Source organism: Colius striatus, chromosome 8, assembly GCF_028858725.1.
Source record: "Colius striatus isolate bColStr4 chromosome 8, bColStr4.1.hap1, whole genome shotgun sequence".
Taxonomy (NCBI): domain Eukaryota; kingdom Metazoa; phylum Chordata; class Aves; order Coliiformes; family Coliidae; genus Colius; species Colius striatus.
The window spans coordinates 2,576,614-2,590,858 of record NC_084766.1 but is presented as its reverse complement, the minus strand read 5'-3'; the positions used below and the strand labels follow the sequence as shown (position 1 = coordinate 2,590,858).

Here is a 14,245-nt window from a genome sequence, read left to right as displayed (position 1 = left end):
AAAGGTCCTTCCAACCTAAACACTCTATCATTCCATGGCATGAAGAGGAAAACTGCAGACAACAATCACTTGCACATGCTCCATGGTCTTATTAGAGGCTGACAGTTAATTTAGTCAACGTTTCATCTGCCACAGCTTCTGTGTGTCAATCCTAAACACTCCTTTCCGTCCCTAGAAAACACACTGATCACACTCAGCTTGAATTTGAGCTTGCCTCTTCCTTGCAATTATTCCTACTGACAGAGAACAGGAAGGAAAGGGAGAGAAAACGGGCCTTGGGGCTGGAGTACAGTGATGGAGGAGATGTGAACAGACAGTAGAAAGACCCAAGGTGCTCCATGATAAAACAGAGAGGAAGCTTTTATTCTGAAGACACAAACAATTCAGACAGCCAAAGAAAGGGGACTGACAAATGGGAATGGTTTAGGTTGGGATTGCTGATGCAGTTACTGTCCCTGTTTTCACAGTCTGCTTTGGTGGCACTGACCTCTCTCCAGGTTGCTTGTGGATTCACGCCTGAGTGTCAACAGCTCTCTGTTTGTTCGAGGTGAGCCACGAGAGGCTTTAGTGGGCATTAAAATGATGTTGTGGAAACTGCAGCAATTCATAAAATGACTAAATTGCTTTCCAATACAGCTGGAGCAGATTTTTTGAGGAAGTAAGACATTTCACATGTCTCAGCCTAAGCTCTGTACCTCGCCTGTAAGAGCTATATTCTCAGAACTCTTTGGTCAATGTTTCTTTCCTTTTCACAACAAACTGCACAACTTTCTTCCCAGATATCTGTTGATACTTCCATTCTCTGGCCTGTCCGTGAATCAAAAACTCATGCCACAGTCCTCTCCACATGTGTATGGTTATCTAGCCCTCCTCATCCCATCAAAAACCAACCAAAGGCAGCCCACATCGAGTTTCCAGCACATATAGTTCTGTGCTCTTTCATGAATGAGCTGGCAACCTTGCAACAACCCTTTTTATCCATCTTATTTTCTCTCCTTCCACCCAGAGCTGTATCAAAGTGTATCCCTTCATTATTTCCATTACCTGATCTGCCATTCAACCCACACACAACTCATGGAGGAGCTGCTCCCCTTCTCTCAGAACCCAGCACCATCCACGAAGGATGGGTAAAGGCAGCAGCAGAAGGGACGAAAGAGTCCTTTGGCTCCATACTGATCCCCTCTTGTTGAGTCACTGCTGACAGAAACAATCTTTCCAACTAATATGTTGTTATTATTATTAACCTGGGCAAAATATAAAGTACCAACAAGCATGTCTAAATCCACAGCTGACACAGCAGACAGCACAAACTCTTCACAGAAAGGCAGGATGACCAGCCACACGCTGCCTGCTTTTGCCATCCTGTGCATTAGAGAGGGAATTCATTTTATACTGGTAACTACTCCTAACTGCAGTAATTCTTCCAAAGATCACTTAGAAACTTTTCATGCTTTCCACTGTAGGTCTCAAAGCACAACTAGATGCAAGTAGTGTTGAGATAAGTGTGTTGGCAGCACTGTGTGCCAGCCCGTGCTATCGTCACACGCTAAACATTAAGGGACGGCTTCTCCTTCTCTACCTACTATTTTAATGTGAGGGGGTGGGAAAAAGATGAACCCCACCAAAGGAAGGAAGAAGGGGGAAAACAATAACAAATTGGTATCTCTTTCAAGGATTGCCCCACAGGCCAAACATTTTTATGTTCTTAATCATTATTAAATGACTTAACATGACACACAGAGCCCGGCGAATGATTGCATCCTGACATGAGAACGAATTACAAATGAAATGAAAGATCAAGCTGTATTAGAGGACTGCCTCTGGGAAATGAAAATCTTTAATTCTCTTTTATTATTGACATTTATTTGGCTGCCATGAATAACAACATAGCAAAGAGATTCAGCTATGCTTGTGCACTGAATAGCTTATCCCACGGCTCAAAACTGCCTTAACATTTATCATGTTTGCTTTTGTAGCTGACACCACTGCATCCACTCTCTATCCATCTTGCATTTAGCATGCACATAAAGTGCATTCTGGAATTTAAGTTCATTTCATAGCGAACAAACAGCTAAGATTAGCAAGTGTCAGTCCTCAAATAAGCTCCCAGTTGTAAAAATATCAAAGAAGGGATTAATGGATTTGTTAACAACTCCAGTTTGAAGAAGGAAATAAGTACACAGTGAAAATTAAATAAGAGCACAGGAGGGTTACATGTAAGATCTAGGTTTACTACTGTTATTACTAGCTCCTGTATGAAAACATGTCTCTACTGCTGCTTTTCAGTCAACTGTACAACACTCCAGTGGAGTGCCTCCATATGGGCCATTCAGGTAATGCAGCAGCTTTCTGGAAGCAACACTCACACCGTTATTCAGTGAGGTACCCGACTCTCAGTGACAAAACAGGAGAAGCAGCAAAGGACTGGAGAAATCATTGCAACTGCTGTTAAGGATGATCCATATAGCAGTGACATACCTACCCAGTGCCTAGCCCTGCAGCCACAGTCCGAAGCCAATTCTGATTCTGAGGCAAATATCATATGAGTGAGCCCCAGTCCCTGAGGTGCAAAGCTTCCTCAACTTCACCTGCCTTCCAAAGCAGGAATTCAGCCCTGACTAACAGCTTACCTCGTGAGGGAACCAACAGCTAACACGCCTTGCCACAGCACGTGTTTCTAATAGCTCTATTTAGTCTAGAAGCATAGGTGGATGGAACCAAAGAGGCTGTCAAAAGGCAGGCAGTCATGTTTATAATGCTTAAACCCGTGCGTTGTACAGCATCAATTTAGACAGCACAAACTACTTGTATCCCTGCTAGAACACCTCTTTCCCACACACTCCTTTGAGAATAGAAGAGCAGACGGCTGAGAAAGAGCTAAAGTGAGACTTTCTGCTCAAAGCAAAAAAGCCTGGAAATTCACTTAGTGCTGGATTTCACTTCCTCCTCTTCACAAATGTTTAAATATACTGTAGTGTTGCACAGCTGCTCTCAGCAGGCAGAGTGTGTTCTTGTTTGCAGCAAAGATGGCTACACAGATAAAATCTCAAGTCATAAAAACCTTGAGTAAAACCAACTGGATCAATATTTCAGATCTACGTTATAAAAAGAACTTGAGATGTTGAGAAACAAATTCCCAGGCGTTCCTGTGAAATATCAGCTTCCCAAATTCAGACTCTTAGAACAATTAAAAGCCTAACAGATGAGAGGCACAAACTAACAGCAGAGAGGCAAACGCTCCCCCTACCACTCAGCAGCTCTAATCGGTACAACAGCGACTTGCAATTGACTCACTGGAATATTCACTGGGAGAGACAATGGAGATGTGAACAACATACCTGTAGCCATAACAGTGTCATCTTTCCCCTGGGTGAAGACCACGATTCGTTGCCTTTTGGTGTTCACCTTTGGCAGGGCTTGTGTCTTCCTGGCTATCTCTTTAATGTCTTCAGTCTGTTAACAGAGAGAAAGGACTGTCTTGTTTTACCAGCACACTAAGAGCAGCGAGAGATTAGAACTTTATTAGCAGTTCAAAGATTTGTTTTCTTACAGCACAGTATAAAATAGGACTCTGTTGTCAGCAGAGGAAGGTTTCTGAGAGGAGGAACACTGCCTTCTCCTAAGGGTTTATGTAGTACTACGAGACCATTGTTTTTAATCTGGATAATGATAGTTCAGCTATTCCAATCGCTGCAAAACTGCAAAGCTAACAAAGGAATTACAGAGCATTTCCTAATGAGCAATTAGTGGGTTTCTTTGCTGCTGACTGGATTCTAACCTCAACTATCATAAAATTAAACATGAAATTGGTAAGAGAATACTTTGGATAAACTCTGAGCCCGATTTCCATCCAATTTAGCCAGGCTTTATAGCACTATAATCCCTCTGATTTCAGCAGGATTACAAGTACTGTTTCTCTAACTTCCCTACAGCAACTGATCTCAGCAACCAAAGTGACTGCAGGCAGTGGGTGCAGAGCCCAGGCGAACAGGCTGTGTGCTCACCAGCCCGTCCCGTGGCTGAGATGCAGGGAGGCAAGGAGGGAAAGCTGTATTCAGTGGGGCACAGAACATCCTGAGTTCTCTGAAGCTGCAAAAATGTCAAGAATCTTTGCTTTAAAGAGACTTTGTAGGGCCACGGTGCATGTGGGTAGGAACAGAGAAACTGCCCAGCTGAACCCAACCTCTCGTCCATCCAATGTCATCGACAGCAACAAGTGGGAAACGTTGAATGCGATGCAAGGAAGCTTCACTGCACAACTTGTCATTAGAATATTATGCTTCCTATTCCCACAGCTGCCTCCTGATCTGAAAGACAAGGATCTCAATTTCGAATTTACTTTTCAATCTCGTCTAAATCTGGGTATTCCTGTTATTTCTGTAACCACCCAATCCCTTTATAATGCTGTGTGGGAAGCTTCTGTGCTCAGATTTAGCTCAAGCCAGTCAACGTTACAAATCAACTTTGGTATACAGAAACTCATTTCTTGCCATCATTTCTATTTTTTTTCTCTTTTACTCCCTTCAACATTAGGAAAAGTAAGAAATACTGTAATTATTCTCTGTGCTGTGTCCCACTTTATTCACATCTGTATTAACAGTTTGCTCCTGCATAAAATCAACTGCAGTGATACCTGTCTGATTTGGTGAGGGCCTTAGCACTGAATATATGAAAAAACAAGACATTTCTACATTGTTTTGTGTCCAGCTGGTGAAGAGTCCCATCTCATCTTTTCACACAACTACATAATGAATACAATTCATTTATAAAGCTGCCCAGAGTGGTTTCAAGAGATTTACCAGAGCTGTTACAATTAAATGATACCATTAATAAATTGATCTTTATCTTCCCAAATCAGCAGTGTTATTTCCAAACAGAGGTATGGTATGTGCTACTTTGACTGCAGCTGCCAGTCTGAAGAAGAGACTGATTATTTTTCATCAGCAGGTCAGTTAAACCCTTCAAGAACTACAATCTGTAACCCATTCAGCTCTGCTTACTTGCTGATTTTTTAATGATCTTGTTGATCTTCAAGCACTTCTCCTTTCTCATGGGCAGCAAATATGCCAGGCTTATATACACACAAGTAACTGTGTGAAAATTATCTAGCTCATATGCAATACTCTTAGCCTTCCTTCAATTTCTCCTCCAACTCTGCTAGTCCATGAACCCCTTGATTTATACACATTTGCCAAATGTGAAGATACTTTCCCCTTAGTTATTGGTCTCTTTATAAAATCATCTCAGATTTATCATTTGCATATACTATCCTCTGTGTTATTTCTTCCTTCCTCCTGCTTAGACCACTAATATAGCTTTTAGAAGGCAACAACTTCCACCAGAGAAGAACCTCAAACATCTCTGCACGGATTGAGGAGTGAACACGGGCCATCTCATCCCTCACCCTCAAAAAGCAAGGAGGGCCTCAAATATACCAGAGAAAAAACCCTGACATTGCTGCTCTTGTGCTTTGGAATGTCTTTTTTTAAAGAGATTTGTGAACAGCAGGTATCAGTTGCTGAAGAGGGGGTGGGTGGATGGATGGATGAATGGATGGATGGATGGATGGATGGATGGATGGATGGATGGATGGATGGATGGAGAATTACAGCCTTTCAGCTTGATAATATGTAGGCTTCTGAAGGTTTACCTAGATTCTGAACTATGTCAGGCCTTGATAAAGAGATCTGTGAACTAGAAAATGCAATAAAGCATCATGGAGATCAAAGGAAACAGGAGAGGGTAGGAAGAGGCTAGTAGTGATTTTAAAAAGAACATTTACCGTGGGGCAAAGCAGGCAGATTACTGAGATGCAGAGACTACAGCACAAGATTAGGGTAAAGCACTGTCTTCACAGGCAGTGAATTTTCTATTTATTTAATAGTTTTAAATTGCCATAGAGCATGAAATTCACAAAAAAGGAAAACACTGATGCGCTCCAGGAAGGGATGGCATCAGAAATAATGAGCTGGTTATTACAGATATGTGTTGGTCAGGAGATAAAACAAAGGAAATCATGGTCTTCAAATATCATGATTGATTTTACAAAAACACAGAATCACTGAATGGAAGAGACTTCCAAAGACCATCTAGTCCAAGCCCCCTGCTAAAGCAGCTCCACCTAGATCAGGTCACACAGGAACGTGTCCAGGTGGGTTTGGAAGCCTCCTGAGAAGAAGCCTCCGCACCTTCCCTGGGCAGCCTGGGCCAAGGCTCCCTCACCTCACAGTAAAGAAGTTTTTCCTTATGTGGAACTTTTCCTTAAGTGGAAGTATTAATGAGCTCCCCCCTCAGTCTGCTCTTCTCCAGACTAAACAGCCCCAGGTCCCACAGCCTTTCCTTGTAAGGAAGATGCTCCAGCCCCCTGATCATCTTGGTGACCCTGCGCTGGACTCTGTCCAGCACTTCCCTGTCTCTCTTGAGCTGGGGAGCCCAGAACTGGACACAGGACTCCAGATGAAGCCTCACCAGGACAAAGAATAGCTTGTATTTCAGCAAAGTACAACGGAAAACTAACTCTTGGTGAGGTTAAGCATAACAATACCAAATCCTTTGGATGTGGTATCTCTTACAAAGAACAATCCAGATGTGTGCCATGGAAGTGTTTTCTCCTGCTTACAACAAGCTGTTCTTCCTTCAGAAAGGGTGTATTTTTCCCTGAAGTTGATTTGATTGCACCTCTTTTTTTCAGACATTGCTTCAGATATGCTTAACTCAATCCACGTTTAAAAGACCTATCCAGTCCACATGAACTGCTCAAAGTACTGAGAAGCAGAGAAGCAGCGAACTTAGAAATAAGAAGCCAATCACAACCAATGGCACTAAAAAGATTTCAGATTATTCTTGATAAAAATCAACACTCTTTCCAGGTTGTAATTCCAATTTAGCCATCAGCAACTGCCCATCACCTCTATGAGAAACATCCTCCTGATTTTTGCCCTGGTCACTCGAGTCCTTTGGGGTCTTTTTTCTCCATGTTTCACCAGTTTTCTATTTTCAATAGAAATAACATTTACAAGTTTTGAGAGCTGCTGGAAAATGTTCTTTTTAATTGAAAGGCTAATTGAAGCTCCAAGTTTTTCCTAAGATACTTTATTAGTAAGCATAATATACTTGGTTTTGCCTCCACAGCACAGTGGGAAAACAAATCTGTGGACACTGACCAAATTTTACACATCTCTGTCAGTAAAATTGACGTGTGGGCTGTGGCCAAGTAAGGGGGGTAGTAAGAGATAAGATCATAATCACTGTGCACTTTACTGATAGGCTGTAATCAAATGTGGCAGATTTAGGATGTTCAGAAGGAACTGTGCTAAAATCTCTAAGCAAGCACTAATGGAAAGGTTAATACGGTGGTAGTTAGCAGACACCAGGAAAAGCAGTTTGTCACTAGAACTGAATTTAAACCAGGCACACTCAAAGCCTTTAGCTCAAGGGGGCAATAAAAATATAGAATGGGTAGACTTAATACACTCCTTCCTTTCTTTTTATTGTCTAGCTACCAGAGGGTACCAATAATTTGTTATGCTTCATATTATATTTGGAGGCATCTGTGAAATTCACTCATTTGATGGAATAAACTCCAAGTGTGTTTTTATGCTAACCATACAGATTATACAAATGAAAATTGACAGTGATAAAAAAGTCTCCGTTCCTACAGAGCAGCCACGTGGCTTTGGGAGACAGGAACCCAAACGGGACAGCCCACGGTTTTAACATGGAAAACAGCGATGGCATTGATGTACCTGCTGGTATATGGTTCTAAGGAAGTGGAAACTGGAGGACAAAAGCTGTCAGTCCTTGCCTGTGGTTTTTATACGCCACAGAAGCGGCGCGTTCTCAAAGCGACGCCGTTCGAATTGCGCGGCTCCCGTTCTTCACGCAAAAAGGGGTGCTGAGCACTCCAACTCCTGCCTGTCCCTCTACACTGCAAACAAATCAATGAAGGTGGGTCTCATTCCAGCGGAACCAATCAGAGCCCTGCACTTTGGATTTCAGGGAGATCGCTTGCTATCCTCTAAATTAGCGCAGCCCTTGTCACGTTAATGATGGCATTTAAAACCTGCCCCTTCGAACTCAGCCTTGGAGACCAATAGCTGATAGCTCTCCCGGATTAAGTTATCTGCCTTTAGCCAATGGGAGACACTATTCAAATAAATACCTCGAGAAGAGGAAACCAAAAGCTCTGAAAGGAATCCTTGCAAAAATCAACAGTGTTTACTTCAAGAAGTGGAGGGTCAGGCGTTTTGAGAGCACAGATGGGAAACACCAACTCGAATGTGTTTCGAAGCACAAATTCCACGCTACCCCTTCTTGAAAGAAGCTGTTTGTAGAAGCCAGGTTTACACTAATCAGTACCTAACAATTTCACACCCAACCTTTCCAGGGCTCATTTGCATAACGACAGTCCACACATGGCAGGGATTTAAGTTGTATTTCGCTATTTAGTCTTCCTTCGCCACTGCTTCGGCAGCGAATCCTTACGGAGTGTAATGCAGCTAATGAGGTAGCTTTTTAACTGAACAAACTGACAGGTCCCATATCTGCAGAGGCAGCTTGAAACCGTGCCCAACCTCTCGGCTTCCCAAGAGGCTTTTCAAAATTCAATAAATAACATCTGTAGGCGATGTTGGGTGCAGACCTAGCAGAGTGCGTCATAACACTGAGCTGGCAGAACAAAGAAACCATGACGACTGCCAAGTTTCCATGGCAACCGCTGCGAGGCTTGGAGAGTATAATAGCACATCAATCATTGTCCAAAAGAACTTCATTATCAGCAAGCAAAAAAAAAAAACCAAGCCCTTTAGGATCTGTTTAGTGTGCAATTGTGGGTTAACTCACCTCAAAGCCTTGCTCTCTGGCAAAAGTGGCAGCTTCCTGAAATAATCAAAAAAGAACAGTTAATTATGAAGTGCTGGATAATGAAGAAATAACACATTTGGAAACTCATTCTGCCAGTTTTCCTTTGACACGATTATCTCAATATACCCATATACAGTTGTTCAATTCTGATAGTCGCACCAACAGCTTCCCCCTCCTTCCCTCAAGCCCATCAACAGTACAATGGCAACACGTTCCACAAGTTCAAATAAAGAAGGTACAATATGTGTTGTTTTGGGTTGGTTTCTTTTTTCCAGGGGAGGAAAGTTACTTCTGGAGAGAGGACTTTGGCTAGGAAGCCACTACTTCAAACCCCAGGCAAATCCTTCCCTAAGGGTTTGAATGGAATTTGTATCATATCTCCATTTCTGTGTGGCACTTCATGGGACACAGGTTACCAAGCCACTGGAAAAAAAAAACAAGAGAGAGAATTTGTCATCTCCATTGCTTTAAAAAAAAATAGGATGACAAAATGTGTTCAAACCCTTGTGGTGGAATCAGAGGAGCTTTTTAAAACACTCTGATGTCTTAATCACTGCTTTAGGCAATTTAACTATGTTCTTTCCCTGAAAGAACAGAGGAAACATCAGGGCATCAGAATGTCCTCATTTCTTATTTATATTGATTGGAACAATTAAAAATCTGTGTTGATATAAAAGCAAGGAGACAGAAGACAATAGCGATGTTTTCTACCTTAATACTGCGGAAAGCCCTCAAAGCCTTCGCCTTTTAACTCACATTCTTCCAGATCATCTTTGCCAAGTGATATTAATAGAGGCACAAGTCTTGAGCCAAAATGGTGAGTTCATCTGACTTAACTAACTACCGTACCAAACCAGTTAAGCCCAGTGCCCCCACGCCAGCTTCCAAAACACACGCTTGTGCCCCTAGATGAGCTGCCAGTTTTGGGGGGCTACATAAGAGCCCAAAGTGGGTACAGTTGATTACAACAACAGTTAAGTTGAGGTTAATAAAATGTGATAAGCTGAAAAGCACAACTCCTCAGGCTGCTTGGCTGCAGAAACATAAGGCTGACCGGGTTAGCCTTAGCTGATGTTGACAGAAAAACTGAATCATGGTCCTGACAATTGGGTGCGGGCAAGGTTAGCCACTTTGACAATTTACTTACAATTGAATTCCTTCTTGTACATCACACAGTCAATGACATTTGCTAGCCTGGCTGTCAAGAAGGAGTGTAGGGTTCAAAGATATCATGCAGTGTTTTCCTAAACCAGCATGTGATTAACAAAGCCTATGCTCGTAGGAAAAAGGGAGCCTGCGAGCTTTCACTCTGAAGCGATGCGCTTACAATGAACTGCAACACAATGAAGAAAGCCTCAAATGGGACTGGGACACAGGAAAAAAAACCCAAGAGAAATAAGGGGAGTGGTAAAGGGGCAGAGAATAAAAACAACGGACTAAAAGCTCTGTACTGCAGCCAAATGACTCGGACCTCAGGATTTTGGTAGTGCAAACGAAATCGGAAGTTACACTGATCTGTCCTAAGGGGATTTCTTTCATGTCCCACCACAGCAGGACATTAACATCTGCGTTAAACTATTGTTTGGCCAAGAAACTGGACACCAGGACATTCTTACATCTGTGAAATAAAAACCTATCCCAGTTAAGTAGTGTTTCCTGATGTGGGAGACTTTTGAGGGGATTCATCTTCATTTTGTGTTCTGGGGCACCCATGCATAGCACGTGTGGTTTGAGAGACCTGGCCCTTCCACGAGAAAGGATAAATGATTGCACGTTTGGTACAAAAGCATCTCATCTTTGGATTTGCCTGGTAAGAGCATCATCTTTTAGCCCGGTCTGCTGCCTGGCTACATGAATAATGGTAGCTAGCATACAAGCATAGATTTTCCTGCAGTTGACCTCTACTCTCAGGGTGTGTGAACACGCCAAAGAACAACAGCAATCTTAATTTTCTCCTATCAAAAGAGCCTCGGAACAACTCCTGAGCAGCTTCTCTCAGCAAGGACTGTGCCTACAGCCCCCCTAAGAATCAGCCTTTCTCAGAATTACATCCATTTAAGAGCTAAGGCCCTTCCAGTAAGGAAAGATACGGAGATAATAAAGCTCAGAAGACACACTGGAGACTACAGCTTGGTGAGAAGCGTGAGGCAGGCCCTGGACGTTAGGCACAGTTCAAAGTAAATTAACCAGATAAAAGCGAGGAGAACCTTTTAGTATCTATTCACAATAACAGTGAGAACAGGAAACAAGCAGACCCCATCTGTGCAGCCCTAGGGCACCTCATACTGAGCTTCACGTCTCTAATAAAGTAGTCAGGTTTAAAATCTAAGTGGCTGTAACATGTGGAGGTTGCAGCGGCCAGCCAGGGCGTTCCCCGATGCAGGTGATAATCAGAATGATAATCACTATATTTACAGGCTTTCCATTCTATATCTGACATTGGAAATCACGAAGAAGGAGGGATTAAGGAAATAAACAACCTCCACAGAAGCTGTAGCGCTCCCCAGAGAATGCAGCATTTCCATTGAAGCGTGACATGCGACAACAGCAGAGCAAAGCAGCCACACACCATTTTCTTAGGAAGCTTCATTTCATGTCAGGAGTTCTTTCAGGTTTGATGAACTTTGGGCTTGACTCGCTCATTACTGCAACTCAGCATTTTCAGAGCTATTTTCCATCATTGCCTACGAGGGAACAGCTCATTGCCTAAAACCTTCCCCCTCACCTTCCCCTCCTTCATACTCAACACGTTACAAACTCACGGTCCTTTCTCTAGATAATCTCCTTACTAACCCTGACAGCAAATTTACTGCTGTTTATGAAACATTATTTGGCTACTGGAGTTTGGGTTGGGGGGGATGAGGAGAACAAAAAGCTAAGTTGAGTCACACTGGAAAAAGCCTGTGAACAGCCTCACTTAATGGGAGCAACACGGTGTCACCCAAGCTAAAACACACCCTCTCCTTTGCACAATAGTGAGCAGTTTACACAGGAAAGCGAGATAAATTAAAGAGATAACTATAAAAATAAAGACAGCTTCCCTTAGCACTGGCCTTGCTGTTATGTTAGGATCCCTTGCTAGCTGAGAACTGTTTCCAGCCTTGCGTGTATTTTATTGATGTCGGGAGTCCCGTGCATTTAGGAAACGGAGCTGTCTATAATCTAACTGGAACAGGATTTGTTAAATTCTGACCCCTTTTATCACCAGTGATACAAACTGTTTGTAGGTAAACAGAACCACAGCCTCAAACACAGACTCCATGAGCATCTGCACTTCTAGGAGTGCTTGTTAGCTCCCTATTTTAGAAGAGTTTAATGATTATAGAGTCACGATGGCTCAGCTTCAAGAACTGTACATTCCCTTTGCCATAACACACAGCAAGCACGCCATATATTACATCTTCCTGACACATTCAAACCTCTTCTTTGGTTGGTACCAAGGTTTTGTGATGACTCGATCGTATTAGTTCACCATTAAATGGACAGCATTTAAAACACCGTATTGCTGAAATTAACCGACAAAGATGGTTTCAGAAGAATTATCTACAATATACCTTTTAACCTTTACATGGAGAAAAAGAGCACAGTAAACGAAATTTGCATTCATTGCTGAAATCAACATTAGCTCATAAAGAAATGATAAAGCAGCAGGGCAGCAATGATGCCCTCGCACACTGAATGCATCTCCCGTAATCACACAACCACGCACACGCAGGGACCAGCAAAGCTCATCCCTCCCCTGCCATCCTTTGGTGAGGAAACATCTCACAGAATAACCTAAACTCACCTATTATGGCTTGCAGCTCTCCCAAATTCTCTCTTTTGCCTTGGTAGGGGGGAAGAAAACTCCCCACCCTGGGTTTTGATTTACTTTGTTGTCAATTGGGAGATTACTGACAGGTTTTTGTGGAATTCCTATGGCAGTAACTGTAAACTTGCTCACTTCATAAGCCCCAAAGCAGCCCTAGTCATGTCAGGAACACCATCCTCTTCCTCTGCATAACAAACTGTGGGTTCAGCCCAGCCCATGAATCGAGCCCCTCACACTGCAGCAGCAGATCCCTGCAGTACAAGCTAAGAAATGACGAAAAGAGCAAACTTGAGGGGACTCAGTGAGAAACATTAAATGACTATGAGGACCATCCACACTGCCTGCCCTCGATGGAACCTCCTGGTGCCAACCATGTTGGATTACAACTTGAATACTACTCGCCCCATCACACCTTCCAAGACTTTCTTTAGCCACTAAAATCTCCGAAAAACCAACCTTAAACACTTCCTTCCTTTCATATATTTCAGAAGGAAGAATTGTTAGTTTTCTTCCATTTACATTGTTTCACTGAACATAACAAAGGCTACTTTTATCTCAGATAATCCCCTTTTTCTTCAGTATTGTCATTTAGCACTATCCATCCCACCCACGAGCTCATCTCCAGTCCTGGTATAACTTTGTGTTCTTTGTACTCTCTCTTGCTTTCCTCCAGATTGCCTTGTTTGCCAAATCTCTAGCACTAAAACCCTACATGAAGTGTGTGACAACAAGAAGATGGGAATAGAGGCAAGACTTGCATGGCACTGATGCACACTGATACCTACAACTTCACTCTGTAGAAGCCTGACTCAACGAACGCTGTTTTACACTGACCATCTCCCTTCTCAGAGAGAGGTGCTTTCCATTCATGCTTTCCTAAAGGATGGTATACTTGTAAAACTTTCTAAAACAAACCAAAAAACCCAGCAACCAACCAACCAACAAGGCACATGGTACTTGTTTGTCCCCCTGCACTACAGAGACTGTAAGTCTTCAGCTTTATTACAATTACTAACACTCGCAGTTCATCTTTCTTTAGGTGGGCACATTTGTCCTTCCTATTGGCTTGTCCCTCCTGTCATCTTTCCCTGTCCCTAACAAAGAGCTTTCTGATAAACCTCTGTGCTTTCAGACCTATATCCTTGGTTTTATGTACTCCATAGGCACTGTGAACCTCTGATTTCAGCAGTATCTCTTGCGCCCAGTAATTCTGAACACCGGCCAACAAAAGCCATGTTCTTTTGTTAAAATTGCCCTCCTCTTTTTGTCAGAAAAGAAGTCACAAAGAATCACTTAACAAGATCACCACGTGTCCTGCTTTTGGTATTTCCTTCATCACAGTGCAGGAGCCAAGGTGGTTTTTCAGAAAGGGGGCCAGTGAGCTGTGTCATCACATGTTTCCCACTCTTCTTGCTCCAGGCTGGTTTATGACTAAATATGACCCTGGATGGGGTGTTCTTATAGCAAATCCAGGTATTTAAACATAAAGATGCAGTAATATGGTGTCTTTATATCACACACATGTGTATAAACATGTTGACACACACACATGTAAAACAGCAGATCCACAGT

General features: G+C 42.7%; 1 protein-coding gene across 5 annotated transcripts in view; it reads right to left on the bottom strand.

Moving 5' to 3' along the window:
- ADK (adenosine kinase) overlaps nt 1–14,245 on the bottom strand; it is a 253,036-nt gene that overhangs the window by 35,398 nt on the left and 203,393 nt on the right. For all 5 annotated transcript variants that reach the window (XM_062001445.1, XM_062001448.1, XM_062001447.1 and 2 more), the window contains exons 8-9: nt 8,842–8,877; nt 3,339–3,453 (exon numbers count right to left, since the gene is read on the bottom strand). In XM_062001445.1, coding sequence (XP_061857429.1) covers nt 3,339–3,453; nt 8,842–8,877 — 151 coding nt within the window. The remainder of the gene's footprint in view (nt 1–3,338; nt 3,454–8,841; nt 8,878–14,245) is intronic.